Source organism: Salmo salar, chromosome 01 (genome assembly GCF_965601325.2).
Source record: "Salmo salar chromosome 01, fSalSal1, whole genome shotgun sequence".
NCBI classification, from domain to species: Eukaryota; Metazoa; Chordata; class Actinopteri; order Salmoniformes; family Salmonidae; genus Salmo; species Salmo salar.
This window is the reverse complement of record NC_138291.1, coordinates 50,726,013-50,740,812: the sequence shown is the minus strand read 5'-3', so window position 1 is coordinate 50,740,812 and position 14,800 is coordinate 50,726,013. Positions and strand designations below refer to the sequence as shown.

At 40.1% G+C, this 14,800-nt stretch overlaps 1 protein-coding gene across 4 annotated transcripts in view; it reads left to right on the top strand.

Annotated features, from left to right (window-relative positions):
* The window catches only part of wdfy4 (WDFY family member 4), a 201,406-nt gene that overhangs the window by 156,693 nt on the left and 29,913 nt on the right, over positions 1-14,800 (top strand). For all 4 annotated transcript variants that reach the window (XM_014198734.3, XM_014198716.3, XM_014198725.3 and 1 more), the window contains exons 51-58: positions 2,134-2,176; positions 2,406-2,525; positions 4,091-4,208; positions 4,443-4,552; positions 7,162-7,312; positions 7,409-7,500; positions 12,102-12,326; positions 12,493-12,613. In XM_014198734.3, coding sequence (XP_014054209.3) covers positions 2,134-2,176; positions 2,406-2,525; positions 4,091-4,208; positions 4,443-4,552; positions 7,162-7,312; positions 7,409-7,500; positions 12,102-12,326; positions 12,493-12,613 — 980 coding nt within the window. The remainder of the gene's footprint in view (positions 1-2,133; positions 2,177-2,405; positions 2,526-4,090; positions 4,209-4,442; positions 4,553-7,161; positions 7,313-7,408; positions 7,501-12,101; positions 12,327-12,492; positions 12,614-14,800) is intronic.

Sequence of the window (14,800 nt, the reverse complement as noted above, 5' to 3'; positions counted from 1 at the left end):
GTAAACCCATAGATGGCACAATACACTACTCCGCTACACTATACCATTCTGTCACACCCTGATCTGTTTCACATGTCTTTGCACTTGTCTCCACCCCCCTCCGGGTGTCACCCATCTTCCCCATTATCCAATGTGTATTTATACCTGTCTTCTCTGTTTGTCTGTTGCCAGTTTGTTTTCTTCGTGAAACCTACCAGCGTTTGTTCCCCTGCTCCTGTCTGTTTCTTGGTCCTGTTTTGCCCTTTCTGCCTGCCGTGACCCTGAGCCTGCCTGCTGTTCTATACCTTGTCTCACCTCACTGGATTATTGACCCCTGGCTGCCCTGACCCTGAGACTGCCTGGCGTTCTGGACCGTTTGCACCCTCTCTGGATTACTGACCCCCACCTGCCTTTGACCTGTCGTTTGCCTGCCCCGCATTAGAAATAAACTTTTGTTTCTTCGACATTGTCTGCATCTGGATCATACCTGAAACGTGATGCATACACTACTTTGAGAACTCACCTAACACACCCTAAAAGACGCTTACAGCTGGGTCTCCTTGTTTTAGTTTTTTTAAACACACAGTAACACACACTATCTTTCACACACAAACTTTCCTCTCCCCACTCACCACTGCTCTGCTCTGAAGTTTGAAGTATAACTCTCACGGTGGGTTGCACCAACATGGATTAACTCTTAAACTGGTTTAAATCAAGATTTATCTATAAATATTGTTGCACCAAACTTTAAACATAGTTTTAAATTAATCCTAGTTAAATTCCTCTAAAATGAGTTTAATTCTTACTTTAAATGTGTTTGGGCCAATCAGTTGTGTTGTGACAAGGTAGGGGTGGTAAACAGAAGATAGCCCTATTTGGTATAAGACCAAGTCCAACGACAGTCCATCATTACTTTAAGATATGATGGTCAGTCATTCCTGAAAATTTCAAGAACTTTGAAAGTTTCTTCAAGTGCAGTCGCAAAAACCATCAAGCGCTATGATGAAACTGGCTCTCATGAGGACCGCCACAGGAAAGGAAGACCCAGAGTTACCTTTGCTGCAGAGGATAAGTTCATTAGAGTTAACATCCTCAGAAATTGCAGCCCAAATAAATGCTTCACAGAGTTAAAGTAACAGACACGTCTCAACATGAACTGTTCAGAGGAGACTGCGTGAATCCGGCCTTCGTGGTCGAATTGCTGCAAAGAAACCACTATGAAAGGACACCAATAATAAGAAGAGACTTGCTTGGGACAAGAAACACAAGCAATGGACATTAGACCAGTGGAAATCTGTCCTTTGGTCTGATGAGTCCAAATTTGAGATTTTTGGTTCCGACTGCCGTGCCTTTGTGAGACGCAGAGTAGGTGAACTTAGGATTTCCACGTGTGGTTCCCACCGTGAAGCATGGAGGAGGAGGTGTGATGGTGTGGAGGTGCTTTGCTGGTGACACTGTCTGTGATTTATTTAGAATTCAAGGCACACTTAACCAGCATAGCTACCACAGCATTCTGCAGCGATACTCCATCCCATCTGGTTTGCACTTAGTGGGACTATCATTTGTTTTTCAACAGGACAATGACCACAGTCACACCTCCAGGCTATGTAAGGGCTATTTGACCAAGAAGGAGAATGATGGAGTGCTGCGCCAGATTACTTGGCCTCCATAATCACAAGACCTCAACCTAATTGAGATGGTTTGGGATGAGTTGGACCGCAGAATGAAGGAAAAGCAGTCAACAAGTGCGCAGAATATGTGGGAACTCCTTCAAGACTGTTGGAAAAGCATTCCAGGTGAAGCTGGTTTAGAGAATGCCAAGCTGTGTGCAAAGCTGTCATCAAGGCAAAGGGTGGCTACTTTGAAGAATCTCTAATATAAAATACATTTTGATTTGTTTAACACTTTTTTGGTTACTACATGATACCATATGTGTTATTTCATAGTTGTGATGTCTTCACTATGATTCTACAATGTAGAAAATAGTAAAAATAATGAAAAACCCTGGAATGAGTAGGTGTGTTCAAACTTTTGAATAGTACTGTAGGTCATGACTAACATGAGCATGTCGAGTAGCCTATGTAAACTAGTGGATGTGGCTTAATGCAGTTGACAGTTGATATTCTGATGATCTGTTGTTGTTGTGTTGTTCAGGAAGACTCCAGTGATGGAGAAGACTGCGCAGGTGAAATGGCAGGTACTGTACTGTTTGACATCATTGATAGTGATCTACTGAGAACTTCAGTTTTTCTATGACTGACAAAAGTTTGTATTTATTGTAAACGTGGCAAACATCATATTTTGATATTCTTAACAGCTTCTAGTATTATCAACATGATATATCATGCATGTGTGTGTTCTCTCTGACAGCGCAGTATTATCTAAATACAGATTGTGTTTGTTTGTTTGCTCTTTTACTCTGACAGCGTGGGGACATTAGTAATTTTGAGTACTTGATGCATTTGAACACTCTGGCTGGTAGAACCTATAATGACCTCATGCAGTACCCCGTCTTCCCCTGGGTCCTAGCTGACTACAAGTCGGAGGTGAGGATTAATACTGTCTGTCTTTCTCTCTGTGTCCATCTCTGTCTCTGTATGTCTCATATCTGTAATAATGCTGGCTGTGTAACTACTTATTTAACCTAATTTTGTCATAAAGAGCACATGTTCAACTTAATAACAAGTATGATTTCCCATCTGAAGAAGTTCAGTTAAGAAAAAGGACTATATGGAAGCTTGTGTGCATCAGGGAGGGGCAATTGAATGCAAATTTAACCAAAAATGTGAACTTGTTTATTAAACATTTCTAGCCTATCTACCTATATGTAATAGGGTTGACGTGTTATGTCCCGACACACTCAGTTTTCCATCACACCAGAAAATGGCCAAATAGAGTATAATCAGCTTGCCTTCTTCTACACAATGATTTGACTATAAGATGTTTCTTTTGAGAAAATAATGTACAAAATTCAAGTTTTACCAAATTAAAACGAGAGTTCAGTTCACTTTACAGTGAACCTTAAATCTGAGGGACAAATGTAAATTAATCACTATTCACATTAAAGCTGCAATATCTAACTTTTTGGGCGATCCAATTAAATTCACATAGAACTTTTTGTTATAAATCTATCACTCTCATTGAAAGAAAGTCTAAAAAGTGGTAGAACTGTTCTATTTGTGCTATTTCTATGCTTCCCATTCTTAGGTTTTGTTTGTGCAACTTTTACTTTCAGTTTTGTACACCAGCTTCAAACAGCTTAAAATATAATATTTGGGGTTATGAAAAATATATTTCCCAGCGGTTTAGATGGTACAATGATTCTCTACATTATACTTGCTTATTTTGTCACAAACTGAAATTAGGCTAAATATTCGAATTTTAGCAACCAGGAAATGGCAGAGCGATTTCTATATAGTGCATCTTTAAATAAGTAAATAACTAGGGCTTTACAATGATGGTGAAAACGTAGGTAAAATCTTGGGGTTAAGGGATTTAAAATCTTCCTTGAAGTTGGACAAACAGGATGTGGGACATGCCAATAATGGGATTTTTTTAAATGAAAACACACTGCTATTGGAATTTCTAACATGGTTTAGTTAGAGCATAGATGTATGTGATCCAACTGTTTTATCAGTATTTACACAAATAATGTTTGAAGGACATGATAGGCACTCTATTCGTGGAATGACCTGGCTCTTTATGGTAGTTATGCTGTCGACATCAGGAGGATACGATTTGAGAGCACTAGTTGGCTCCAAAAGTGATAAGTAGCTTTGACTGCATGCTCAGCTGACTGTGCATTCAGAGCCATCCAGTAGCTAACCACACTACAAACTTTATTTTACCAGGTTCCTGTGAAGCAATTATGACAGTCCACCACAACATGCTCGATTAGCAAGGGGTAGTCCTGTTTAATTTCATTGTGTATTAAAAACACAGTTTACTATCATTGTGAGGGGTTTTGTCCAGTGGTTTGATACGGCAATTGGGCTTCCTGGGAAAACTTTGATCGAGGTTGCAGCAGTAACCAAGGGGACAGGGCTTAGCGAAGGGTGAATTGTTATATTATTGATTGCATATTTACATCTCATATACTATTTATTGATAGACCCTGGATCTGAACAAACCGGCGACATTTCGTGACCTCTCGAAACCAATGGGAGCCCAGACAGAGAAGAGGAGAGACATGTTTATTCAGAGATTTAATGAAGTGGAAAATAGTGAAGGTAGTGTACCATACCATGTGCTGATGTTGTACTAATACATACCCCTACTGCAACAACTCAACACTTTAATTTCACATTACACTGCCCACAGTTCTAACATCACTGATATTTAACATGTGAGGCCTACAATCTGAAGCAATACAGTGTCAAATCACATAATTTTCTCATAGTTCATTACAGGATGCATTTTGTGTTGTATTGGTGATTAATGGCTGAGTATTTTGGCTATTCTAGGTGACCTGGCAATGAGGTGTCACTACTGTACCCACTATTCTTCGGCCATCATCGTGTCGTCCTTCCTCGTTCGGATGGAACCCTTCTCACACACCTTTCTGACCCTACAGGTGAGAGGTCAAGGTTTAGCTGCTCTGATTGGCTCATTACATCTTGGCATGTGCCCCCATTGGCCAGTGTTTTTCAACCAAGGTCCAGGAGAGCTACAGGGTGTGCAGGCTTTTTTTCCAGACCAACCCTAACACACCTGATTCAGCCAGTTGGTCAGTTGAAGTTGTATTCGTGCTAGGCTGGAACAGAGGCTTGTACATACTGTAGCTCTTTTTTTTCCATAGTACTGTTTTACTGGTGTATGCTGAGCTAAAGAGCAAGCACAGTACATTAAATACAACACATATTTTACCAGAAAATGTCGAAATAGTATTTCTGGCTTTTCTGTAGATGTCATAAAACAAATAATCCTTCTTAAAAAGATTATCCGGTACTTTTGTATATTTTTTAGCCAGTAGTTCTGAAAGTAGCGCTCACAAGCAAAAAGTGGTCCGTGAAAATTGCATACTACGTCACATATGTGCACCACGTCATTGCTCTCTCTCTATCGCTCTGCTGTATGTACATCTTGCTAGCTGTTACTCAAATGGCAAGGCGCTGAAGCTCATTGGCTAGAACTGGAATTGCTAGGGGGCTGGCCCACGTTAGGGAAAATGGCGCAGCACAGCTTCCAGAAAAACAGTCGCTTTCAAACTAGAGATTTTGTGGCTAATTGAGGCAAGACAATAATTCTGCTCATAGATTATGCATGTATGAACTACCAAAGTTGCGGAGCATGTCTTTAACGACTGCCTCCTTATTTTGGACTCGCTGGATTCCATATCAACTTTTTAATTTAGAAACAAATTAATTTCAAATGAGATTTCAATATATACTAAACAAAAATATAAACACAACATGCAACAATTTCAATGATTTTACTGAGTTACAGTTTGTATAAGGAAATCAGTCCATTGAAATAAATTAATTAGACCCATTAAATCCGATGGATTTCACGTGACTGGGAATATAGATGTGCATCTGTTGGTCAGTATCTGGTGTGACCACCACACTTTGCATAGAGTTGATCAGGCTGTTGATTGTGGAATGTTCTCCCACTCCTTTTCAATGGCTGTGCGAAGTTGCTGGAAATTGGCCGGAACTGACACACACGTCAATCCAGAGCATCCCAAACGTGCTCAATGGGTGACATGTCTGGTAAGTATGTAGGCCATGGAAGAACTGGGACATTTTCAGCTTTCAGGATTTGTGTATAGATCCTTGCGACGTGGAACCGTGCATTATCATGCTTAAACATGAGGTAATGACAGCGGATGAATGGCACAACAACGGGCCACAGGATCTTGTCATGGTATCTCTGTGCATTCAAATTGCCATTGATAAAATGCAATTGTGTTCATTGTCCGTAGCTTATGCCTGCCCAACCATAACCCAACCTCCACCACGGGGCACTCTATTCACAATGTTGACATCAGCAAACTGCTCGCACACACGACGCCGGTTGGACGTACTGCCAAATTCTCTAAAGCGACTTTGGAGTCGGCTTATGGTAGAGAAATTAACATTAAATTCTCTGGCAAAAGCTCTGGTTAACATTCCTGCAGTCAGCATGCCCTCAAAACTTGAGACATCTGTGGCATTGTGTGGTGTGACAAAACGGCACATTTCAGAGTGGCCTTTTATTGTCCCCAGCACAAGGTTAACCTGTGTAATGATCATTCTGTTTAATCAGCTTCTTGATATGCCACACCTGTCAGATGGATGGATTATCTTGGCAAAGGAGAAATGCTCACTAACAGGGATGTAAAGAAATTTGTGGACAAAATGTGAGAGAAATAATATTTTTGTGCCTATGGAACTTTTCTGTGATCTTTTTTTTCAGCTCATTAAACATGGGACCAACACTTTATATGTTGTGTTTATATATGTGTTCAGTGTATATTAAGCAAATAAATGTAGTAACATTACAAAACAAAAGAACAATCCCATTTGGTTGTAAAAGCTGCTGATTTCCAGTCTAGGAATCCAATTGATGCTAATGAGAAGGTCTGCATATTTGATAGTCATCATCAAACAATAAAACAATCAAGATATTAGCTTGTTGAAAACACAGTGCTCACTTTTTCCTTCCAACCCCAGACTAGTATGTGCAGTTGCAGTAATATCTATAACTTGATTTATGTCCCTAACAGAGTTTAGCCAGTATGGGTGTTATTCTCATTGAATGAAGGTAATTGTTTTGCAGTAAATTACATTCCTCCTCATGGCATCTCTATCAGGAGGTTAGAGGATTTTATGAAAAAATTAAAAGCTTCAGTCAACGTCTGGCAGATATTTCCTCTCTCCAACATAATAGAATGAAACGTGTTTAATATGGTTTAGGTTACTTTATTAAATGTTTCTATTCCAAAATTTGGTTTGCAATGAAAAACGCTGCATCTTCTGCCATTACGCACACATGTGCACGCATGTGTGCAGGCAAGAGCACGCGGACATACTGTACATTCTTACCCACTTCTTATGTCAATTCAGCCACACAAAGGTACAGGTAGCTTAAGTAACAATGACATGCCTGTGTGAGTGACTGAGTGGACAGCTTGAGTTGATGTCTCTCTCTCTCTCTCTCTGTGTCTCTTTCTCTCTCTCTCTGTCTCTCTCTCTCTCTCAGGGAGGGTATGACATAGCAGAGAGGATGTTCCATAGCGTGAAGAAGGACTGGGACTCCGCCTCCAGAGACAACATGAGTGATGTCAGAGAGCTGATCCCAGAGTTCTACTACCTACCTGACTTCCTGGTTAACACAAACCACTTCAAACTAGGTGTGTATAGTGTGTGTGGGTAGAGTGTGTGTGTGTGTGTGTGTGTATTTTGACGGTGAATATGTATTTTGAAGATGGTTGTGTGTGTGTCTCCAGGCTGTATGCAGGACGGTACCACTCTAGGGGACGTTGTCCTCCCTCCCTGGGCTAAGGGAGACCCCCGGGAGTTCATCAGAGTTCACCGAGAGGTCAGTTGCCTTTCACGCATGCTGTTAGTTGTACACCAAACATATCTTTTAGTCTGCCGACCATGTAAAGTTGCCATGAATACAAGAAGTACAGTAAGATGAAACATTTACTGTTAAATTTATATTTTTTGTATTTTTCACCTGAGAAACATTCCCACAAACACCCACAGTGCATCACCCCTGGAGAAGTTTAGGGGTTAAGTGCCTTTCTTGAGAGCACAATGGCTGAAGATAGCACAGGGATGGGGGATGTCGGTTCTTGTCATTCTAATTCTATATTTTTAGGACTGACTGCTCTCAGTGTGCTAGTGTTTTAGCTGTTATCCATCTTAGTGGAGACATCCCTTATTCTTTAGGCCCAGTCACTTCTTAACAATGTTAAAGAAAGGGGTAAACATTCATGCTGTCCCGTTAAGTTGGGCTCGGGGTTGAACCAGAAAGAGTGAAATTATTTTCTGCACTTAAATAGATAATCAGCTCTTGTTCTGCTCATCAAGAAATGCCTATTATAAATGGGTTAAAGGCTTGTTTTACTGTGTTTAAAACCACTGGCATTACAGGATAACAGGCTTTTCAGAGCCATTAAGAACACACACAATACACTCTCTCATAACTCTGTTACTACTGCCTGACACTCGGGATGAATGCCTGCTCTCCTCTCTCTCTCTCTCTCTCTCTCTCTCTCTCTCTCTCTCTCTCTCTCTCTCTTTCTATCTCTAGTTTTCTGCTATATTTCCTCCCCCTCCCCTCCACTCCAGGCCTGTATGGTCTTTATCAGTCTGTAATCTCATAAAATCTCATATTGCCTCCAATTCCCACCAAATTAGCTGTTTTAGCTGCATGTTTTTTCTTCCTGATATGCAAATGAACTCCATATGGAACAATATATGGAACAACATGAACAATAGAAAGCAGTTATGCGACTGAGATCTGTTGTTATTAAGGTCTCCTTAACGGAGACTTCTGGTCATAATGTTCACTATTTCTAATGTTCAAAACATGTCTCTAATTCAAGCTAATTCAAGGCAAATGATTCTGTGATTTGGTCGTGATGAGAGTATTAGCTCACAACATTTTCCTGCTCCTCACTTTTAAATGGACTTATGTAGGAAATCACACCTGTGTAATCTGATAGATACTGGGCTTTCTAATGAGTTTCTGTTTCCTTTTTCACACTTTGAGTTATAATTCAGAGGTTGTAAAAGGCTTAGATTTGTTTGTATCTCATACTGTTGCAGATTAATGATGGTTTTAGGGTTAACTCTCCTATTCCGAGTTTCTCCTGGTTTGTATGTGGCTAGAAGGTCCTCCTCGTACATTTTCATATATTCAACTATACTGTAAATGCCAGTCAACAAAGAATTGGATGTTTCTTGAGCGCATTTATATTACTGTGTGTGTCTGCATGTGTCTGTTTGTCTGTCCATCCATCCGTATGTTCATACAGTGGTTGCTCAACTAAAAGTTTTGAGATTATGCTGCGGGACATAGAGGTCATTTGTGGTTTAGTACGATACCCTGCGTCACTGCTTCATTACTCCAGACCACCGCAAGGGGGAGTTAGAGCACTGATTATTCTTTTGGTTCCCAAGCCTGAGAGCCATATAGATTGCAAAATAATTGGGAAGAGATTTTCAATGGCACGTTTTATGAATTGAAGCAACGTTTTCCGTTCCCCCTGAACAATAGTGTAAGAATTGCTTGTCCTCTGTCTTGCACGCACACCCAAAAAAAGACACTTATTTTTTTGTTTCTACTTGATTAGAACAAGCTGTTACTGGATTGTAGCGTATTACTTACTAAAACTGTTGTAACACTAAGGTTTTAATTCTAAGAGAAACGAAAATGACCTGGACCTGGATGCCATGTACAGTATTATAGTCTTTAAAAGGAAAAATATTACCACCGTCTCTTGCGCATGTCATTTTCCTTTTTATGATGCATTCTTATTTACAAAGCGATTATTATTAGATATTCTCACAGTGCACATTTGTAAACCCCAAACTCTAAAAGTAATTGGAAAGGTAGATGCAAATTATTTGTGACATTGTGGTTACAATAAAGAATGTAAACAAGATGCTGTTTTTATTTATACTAGTGATGGACAGCTGGAGGCATTTTGAAAACAGGTTTTCAAACACCTGTTTTTCACATGTACTGTAGCAAGTGTAGACTATCATGCAAACAATGTTTCCTATTAGCAGGACAATAGACTCTTCATAGCCCGGCTACTGTACGTGTGAAAATCCCCCAATTTACAATGTATTTGATGCTTAAGTACTCTAAAGTGTTACATTTCTAACTCAAGACCTCATGCAACCACAAAATATCGGAGAACCATATAGATTGCAAAATAGATGGGAAGAGATTCCAACTCACATGGTTTATGAATTGACACGCAACTCTTCATAGCCCAGCTGCTGTAGGTGCGAAAATCCCCCAACAGTTATTCATCAACATCTTTATGCTTTCATTAATAAAATAAAGAGAAAAAATACATTCAAAAAGCAGATGTTTATTTAAACTACATTGTAGCTGCACTTCCCCTCAGCGCCACGACCACAGGTCAAACCTTGCTGAGATGATCAATGTACTTGTTGCATTGTTGTATCGTCAATTTCTCAAGCCAAAACATCTTGATGGCCTTCACCAGTTGGTGCGGCAGGTAGCCTAGTGGTTAGAGCATTGGGCCAGTAACCAAAAAGTTGCTAGATTGAATCCCCGAGCTGACAAGGTAAAAATATGTCATTCTAACCCCTGAACAAGGCAGTTAACCCACTGTTCCTAGGCTGTCATTGTAAATAAGAATTTATTCTTAACTGACTTGCCTAGTTAAATAAAGATAAAATAAAACCAGTTCATCTTTGCTTGTACTGTAGGCTTGGCAGAGTTACAGACTCATGTTTTCAGTTGATGCCAAACAAGTTAGATTGGGTTTAAATCAGGAGACCTATACATGTAGAGATGAAATACATATTTTGAGATATACTGTAGGCCTATCGTAGGTGTTGTAGATCTTTTATTTATTTATTTATTTATAATTTACTACATAAAGTTCTACTTACTCTGCTGGCGTCTTGAGCCAGTTTATGCCCTCATTAGCAATGCAAACCCGGGCGGCAGTGTGTTTTGGGTCATTGTCTGCATTTGGAGAAGAAAAAAATACATTTAGCATAACAGCCAACATTAGGTACAATAATAGAAATATAAATGTTTAGTTATGTTTAGGCCTATGTAAATAGGCCTAAACATAACAAAATAATGCTATAAGTTGTCCTTCATCTGCTTGATGAAATTTTCCATCACCTCTGTGACAATGCTGCGGCCTGGTCCCTCTGCCTGTCTTTTCTTCAGTGTGCTGAAGTGCAGTAGCCTTCCAGATGACAAGTCCAAATCGAACAACTCAAGCTTCTTAGTAAAGGCCTCAAATTTCTCCACCATGTCCACGACTGTTTCCCTCTTCCTTGTAGCTGCAGATTTAACCTGTTTAAGTTACAGAATAGGTCCGCAAAAAAAGCTGTGTGTGCAGCTTGCTGTTAACGATTCAATGTTTCTGTGTCGGGCCTCTAAGGGGTGGGAAGACCATTGAAAGTTCTTTGCTTAGATTCATAATTCGTCTGAGATTGAATTATTTGCAAAAAGCAATATTTTCATTGCAAATAAGACACACTGGCTTGGCATTGGGAAAAGATGGAGAGATGAATGTGTACATTCTTCTCTGAAACTTAGATTTTCATTATCCACCTTTCTTCTTGATACTTTTTGATAGCAACATTTTATCTTGCTATCAAGCAAATTGTTCTGAACAAATGTGGATGGAAAGTAGTGTAGCCTACAGTAGTCTACGTAGACCTGTTTTTCCCCACCAATCAATGCACAAAGAAATAATAATAATTGAATAGAGACAATGATTTTATGAGCGTAATCAGATCAAAATGATTATCTTATTGTCACGGCATTATTATGCACTAATCATATGTGTTAAACATGTTACATTTGTAGTGTAGGCCAATTAATTGTGCTAATGTTATATACTTATTATGTTCTGGCCCGCCGTCATCCAAATGTTATAATAGAATTTGAAGCAATAGCCTACCGGGTAACTGTTTTAGCACCGTTTCACGCTGCTCTGAGACAAGCATGGGACTGGTCTTGATAAATCAATGAGATTTTTATTTTCACTGAATCGCTGTTTGGGTATTGGTTAGCCTACAATTAGGGTGTGGAAACGGTCATGTTGTACAGTGCCAGGGTTTCGTTTTTCATTTTTCTTGGAATAGAAACACCATAATATTAATCAAACTTTTTAAGTTAAATTTAAAATCAATCCCATATACTATGTTCTTACAAAAAAGTTTTGAAATTCTCTAGTACAGCCAATATTACAAAAAGTTATGCTTCTCAAAAATGCCCTCTCGTGGTCAAACTAGCACTAACTAGCATTAATGGCAACAATGGCTGACAATTAAATAACGTGCCATAGAATTCTGAGGCAGCCCGCAAGGTGTGTTGCAGTATGACACAACTTTTACAGGAAGAACCACTGTATGTGGGTGCATGTGCGTTTGTGTTGTATCTTACTATTTTGCTCTGTCCCCCAGGCTCTGGAGTGTGAGTATGTTAGCTCCCACCTCCACCTGTGGATCGACCTGATCTTTGGGCACTGCCAGCAGGGACCAGCCGCTGTAGAGTCCCTCAACACATTCCACCCCTACTTCTACGCCCAGAGAGGGAAAGGGACAGGGGGGCAGGATGCACTCAGAGACCCCCTTATCAAGAGCACCATCCAGGGATACGTCAATAACTTTGGACAGGTTCCCAAACAGGTAGGAAGGAGAGAAGCCTTGACCATCTACCATTACACATATCTAGGAGTTACTGGTTGTAGAAATTGGGTATATTTCAGTTGGCTCTTGATTTGTGCCAGATTTAGCCAGTGATGGCCAAAGTGAGGGTTGTCTCTATGAATGACCTCTACCCTTTGACCCTCAGCTGTTCAACAAGCCCCACCCTCCTCGTGCCGGCTCCAAAAAGGAGGGATCAGCACCCGCCCAGCCAACTCCCTTTTTCTTCAGACTGGACAAGCTCAAACCCTCCGTTCAACCATTCAAAGGTAAAGTTTCAACTATAACACTATCATAACGTTACTCAAACACTCTGTACCACCCTCAACACTGTCTAGCACTATTCAATCCCACACAAACCGTATCCAAGCACTTCCCTAACAATACCCAAAAACAGTAGAATCAGGAGTGCTGTGCTTTCCTTATCTGACTTTATTGTCCCCGTGGAGAATTGTTTTTGCAGTACTATGTGGAAATCACAGAAGGCTGCTGAGAGGAGGACGTCTCATAATAATGAATGGAATGGTATCAAACCCATAGAAACCATGTGCTTGATGAGTTCGATTACCATTCCAAAAATTCAGTTCCAGCCATTGCTATGAGCCCGTCCTCCCCAATTAAGGTGCCACCAATCTCCTGTTGTGAATATTTAAAAGGCATTACAAAGAACTAGACTTGTATACAGAAGTGCGAGCGTATGCAGTGTGTGTACGCAAGAAAGACTCCTGTATTTAATCATTTTCATTCACCTTATTATTTCAAAATAACGTTTTTGTACCTCAATTATTTTATCTAACAGCGTTCCTCAATTATTTTATATGCTAGATGGGCCAGGTCCATAGGGAGCAATAGGAAGAGGTTGGCTAGACACTCTTCATAGGGTAATTTACCCAGACGGACTTAGAAACAGCACACACACACACAGATCTGCTACTACGGACCTACACTATGGAGATGGACCCACCAGCGAAGTCTTGCTTAATAATCGGAATAGCCATTCTGAAGGAGATGAGCTGAATGTGTGTGTATTTTGAGGCGATTCATACCTTCCTGCATATTACATCTCAGAGTGTTGTCTGACCAAGAAGCATGTAAAGATGAATAGAGAGAAAGATATTAAGGTGATATTATTAAGGGTAATGCTGAAACATTCTCCAGGCTCTTTCTGCTTCCTGGGGATTTCGAAGGTAAAGGTGGCGATAGGAAAATAAAGATTTTTCCCATCCAGGTTGGAGCAGATCAATTAAAGGCACAATCACAGGAAGCCAGATACACCTTTATAAGGATCAGGATGTTTGTGTATGTGTACCCCCTAGGGCAGGGTGGCAGTGTATGGTCTGCAATGCAATATGGGATATTAATTTAATTGAATGAAATTCAGCAGAAGTTGGGAAACTCTGTAATGTGATGGTTTTGAAGTAGGACAATTATTATTATTTTCCCAGGTAATTTGATCCATATACTTGGTGGTAGGTGGCAGAGAATAAGTGTAGCCGATACTACGCCACCTAAGTTTACTAAGGAACTCTTTCCATAAAAATATATCACACAGATACAAACAATCTGGTGGGAGCTTGCAACCTGGTTCACACAGACTGGAGGCTGAGACTGAAATAACGTGAGGAGATTTTATGGAGTTTTTATTTTTTTACCTTTATTTAACTAGGCAGGTCAGTTAAGAACAAAGTCTTATTTTCAATGACGGTGGCCTACGAACAGTGGGTTAACTGCCTTGTTCAGGGGCAGAACAACATATTTTACCTTGTCAGCTCGGGGATTCGATCTTGCAACCTTTCGGTTATTAGTCCAACCTCTAACCAATAGGTTACCTGCCGCCCGTAACGAGTTCTAGGGGAGTCGTATAAAGGCCACTCGTAACATCCATATAACTGCAAGACAGAGAAAACTGGTGACAGTATGATTGTCTGAATCACTGAATAACTCGGTCTATCAGTCTATATTATATCGTCAGGAATAACAGAAATTCAACCGGCTCAAGGACTAAACTTACTCAAATCAAAATGGTGCCAATACTAAAGAAAAAACTTTTCAAATCAATAGCTAAATTTAAACTAATGTTATTTGCGTAACCCTGGTTCTGATAATATGTGTGAGGTATCTCACTATGGGGATTTGCTTTAGTGGATTCTCTAACTGAAGTACCAATCACAGTCTGTTGGAGACAGACTGGTCATTCTCTATCATGCCTCTCTTCATTGCGCTCTAGCGAGCAAGGAAACACAGTGAAATATCTCACTCATATTATCATAGAACCATGGTTATGCAAGTAAACCTACGTTCTTTTTAAAATATATTGTTTCGATATCTCACTATGGGGATATAGACTACCCGTATCGAGACATGCTCTCCAAAGCCAGACTATTTCCAACACTATCACCCTTCAGAAGCTCTGACACTAAGGAAGTATGCACCAACAAAAGTGCAGGGAGAGGTGC